The sequence below is a fragment of the Scleropages formosus genome, chromosome 16 (assembly GCF_900964775.1).
Source record: "Scleropages formosus chromosome 16, fSclFor1.1, whole genome shotgun sequence".
Taxonomy (NCBI): domain Eukaryota; kingdom Metazoa; phylum Chordata; class Actinopteri; order Osteoglossiformes; family Osteoglossidae; genus Scleropages; species Scleropages formosus.
Genome location: NC_041821.1, coordinates 17,390,946 through 17,394,211, shown reverse-complemented (window position 1 = coordinate 17,394,211; position 3,266 = coordinate 17,390,946). Strand labels below are relative to the sequence as shown.

The 3,266-nt window shown below is 42.0% G+C and overlaps 1 protein-coding gene across 1 annotated transcript; it reads left to right on the top strand.

Moving 5' to 3' along the window:
* The first annotated feature begins 319 nt into the window (after positions 1-319).
* LOC108933686 (nicotinate-nucleotide pyrophosphorylase [carboxylating]-like) lies at positions 320-3,266 on the top strand. The gene is made up of 5 exons (XM_018750885.2): positions 320-375; positions 641-934; positions 1,826-2,136; positions 2,507-2,638; positions 2,865-3,266. The coding sequence occupies exons 2-5, from the start codon at positions 682-684 to the stop codon at positions 3,057-3,059; spliced, it is 891 nt and encodes a 296-aa protein (XP_018606401.1). The 5' UTR covers positions 320-375; positions 641-681; the 3' UTR covers positions 3,060-3,266.

The window sequence follows — 3,266 nt, the reverse complement described above, 5'->3', positions numbered from 1 at the left end:
TGACTTACAGTGCCACATACACTAGAGTACCTACAGTTAGTCACTCCGCTATTGACCAGAGCAACACACTCTCATTCTGGCCAATTTAGAGTCCCCAGTACACTCGAAGCACACAGCTTCGGACTGTGGGAGGAATCCGGTGCAATAAAATCTTGACCCCGTGTCTCTTAGACAACATACAGTTGTTTTGTTTTACTAGGTGTTCTTAAAATCTTTTAAGTTTACTGCTATGTCAATGAACAGGCAGCGGTTGCACTTTGCACTCACACTGTTTACTTTAGATTAGCGTGTAGGCTGAACTGTCCTGGTCCTCAGTCACTGCAGTCCATATTGGGCTGCAGGTTGGACTGGGCACTGACTCTCCATATCTAGCAGGTAAGATGGAACATGCATATATGTATTATAATTTTTCCTTTTTTTTTTGCTACTCATTAAATCCTGAAAAATTGAAATGGAGTTTCAACTCAAAACTACTGCTTCTAAAAAGAGAAGCATGAACTAATGCAGAGGCTACATTTGTGATTGGCAGAAAATATTTGTTCTTGGTTGATCTTTCTGGTATGGTGGAAGTACCCTGGTAAGTGTATCTAATGTACATGCAAGACTCATGAACTCACGATGAATACGCATTCCTTCACAGAAACATCCGGTCTATTGCCTTCTTCGGATCTGCCTTGCGTAATGACTACCTCCACACCTGATTTATCGCATGTGATCCCACCACAAACGCTGACCAAACTCGTGCGGGAATGGCTGGCCGAAGATACCCCGAACTTTGACCCTGCTGGACTCTGTGTGGGAAGCCAGGAGGTCAGAGCTGTTCTTCTGTGCAAAACTCCAGGAAGCGTGCTAGCTGGCTGCCCCTTTTTCGGCGCGGTCTTCGCAGAGCTCGGCTGCAGCGTGGAATGGCTGCGCTGCGAAGGACATAAGTTTGGTAAGCAAGGAGATGGCTGGTCTTTTAACGCAGTGTGTTGGGTAGTGCTATAATTAGTGCTATTTTAATAACTATAGACGTATGTGGGCGGCATGGTGGTGCAGCAAGTAGTGGGCTGCCTTACAGTACCCGGGCTGTTCAGCCAAAGGTTTGAACACAGCTCGGTCTATGTGGAGTTTGTATGTTCTCCTGTTGTCTGCATGGGTTTCCTCTGGGTGCTCTGGTTTCCTCTCACAGTCCAAAGACATGCAGTTCGGGTAAATTGGTAATGCTCAATTGCCCATAGTGTGTGAATGGGTGAGTGGCTGTATGTGTGCCTACCGCCTGTCAGCCTTCCAGGCAGTGATTGCAGGATAGGCTCTGGCCCACCGCAACGCTGGTGAGGACAACCGATAATTGAAAATGGATAGATATACATATGTACAGATGCGTTCAAGGGGCACAGTGGTGCAGCAGGTAATGCCAGTGCTTTACAGCTCTGGAGAGTTTTGGTGGGAGTGGGGATCAAAAAAAATGAGCAATGCTTGTTCACGTTGACAAAACATTTTGCAGAAGTTAGTTCTAATAGTTAAAGCTGTTGCTGTCAATAATGTTAATATGTAAACAACTTTTAAACATTATGAAATCACGAGCACAATCTAGCTGAAGTCACTGGTTAAGTTATGTAAGCATAGGAGGGATGCACTGTGAACATGACCGCATAATAATAATAATCATAATAACGAAGCTGGCTTGATTACGTATTTGCCACATTTGTCAATGAAAACAAATGCTTTTCTTAACAATTGTCTCACAATTATGACTGAATGGAACTTAAATTTCACAAAAATTGCCATGTCCACACAGTTTCCTTTCATCAAATCACAGCGCCTCCGCTCTTATAACTTGCAGGTTCGGATGCAGTGACAAAAGCAGCAATAGTGAAAGGCTCAGCAAGATGTGTGTTGCTGGGAGAGAGACCTGCTCTCAACTGCCTGGCAAGGACTTCTGGCATTGCCACTCGCTGTGGTCAATTCACTGACTTGGCTAGGTCTGCGGGTTGGACGGGCCAGTTAGCAGGCACACGCAAAACCACTCCAGGCTTTCGACTGGTAGAGAAATACGCGATGCTCGTTGGCGGTGTGTCCACGCATAGACATGATCTAAGTGGAATGGTCATGCTTAAAGATAACCATATCTGGACATCGGGAAGTATTACACAGGTAAGCAGCAGAGATCTGATTTCAGCCAAAATTTTCTCGTTGAATTTAGTCGTGATTTGTCACGGGGGAAATCTGAAAAAGTCACTACAAAATAATATAAAAACCTTGTTCTGAATTTATTTATAATATAGTGCGGAACAAAGAAGATAAGTATAAAATAAAATGAAACAAACATAAAATGTATTCTTCTTAAATTTATTTTAAACATAGCCTTAAAAAACAAACATAGGAACTTCTCTGAAAATTCACGACTCAGCTGTTTATAATAGAAGACACTGCGTTATTTTTTCATGCAGCCATTGCTTTATTTTGTATAATCCAGTGAAGGATGAACCATATATGTTAATCACTTTTTTTCTGTCTGTGTCAGGCCCTAAAAAATGCACGTTCAGTATGCGGATTCAGCAGTAAGATTGAAGTGGAGTGTGGGAGCAAGGAGGAGGCGAGAGAAGCAGCTGCAGCAGGAGCTGATATTATTATGCTGGATAATTTTTCCCCTGAGGTAAAACTGACTTTCTCACTAGCAGTCACATTGCAGAGTCTATATATATGTAAGAAATACATCTTCTGTTCCATAGTGATGGAGTTAACTGAACAAGTACTAATACTTGATTTATTTGTAAATTGTAATTGCAATTGTAATTACAAAAATTAAAAAAAAATGTAATTTGTATTTGTAATTACAAAAAATCAGTTTCAGTTTTCTAACTTCTTTTCTTCTGTTTCAGACACTACACAGTGCGGCACTTTCACTGAAGCAAGAATTTCCCTCTGTGCTCATTGAAGGCAGTGGTGGAGTGACTCCACAGTCGCTTCCACTGTATTTTTCCCCACATGTCGACATTCTCTCTCTTGGCTGCATCACCCAGGGGTGTCCGACTGTGGATTTTTCTCTCAAGATTGAGAAAAAAGCGGTTGTTTGAAGATCACATAACCATGGAGACAGTACTGATTAAATCGACATCACTCAAATGCAACACGTTTCCAGTCAGCTGTTTCTAAGTATTTATGTATGTATGCGCAACTCATTAGTACTCAGAAGAGTTAAAGCTCAACATGCATCAACTGTCTTGTGTGTAAAATACTACACAAGTACTACAATAGTGTGTGGTCACTTACCAGTTCCAGAG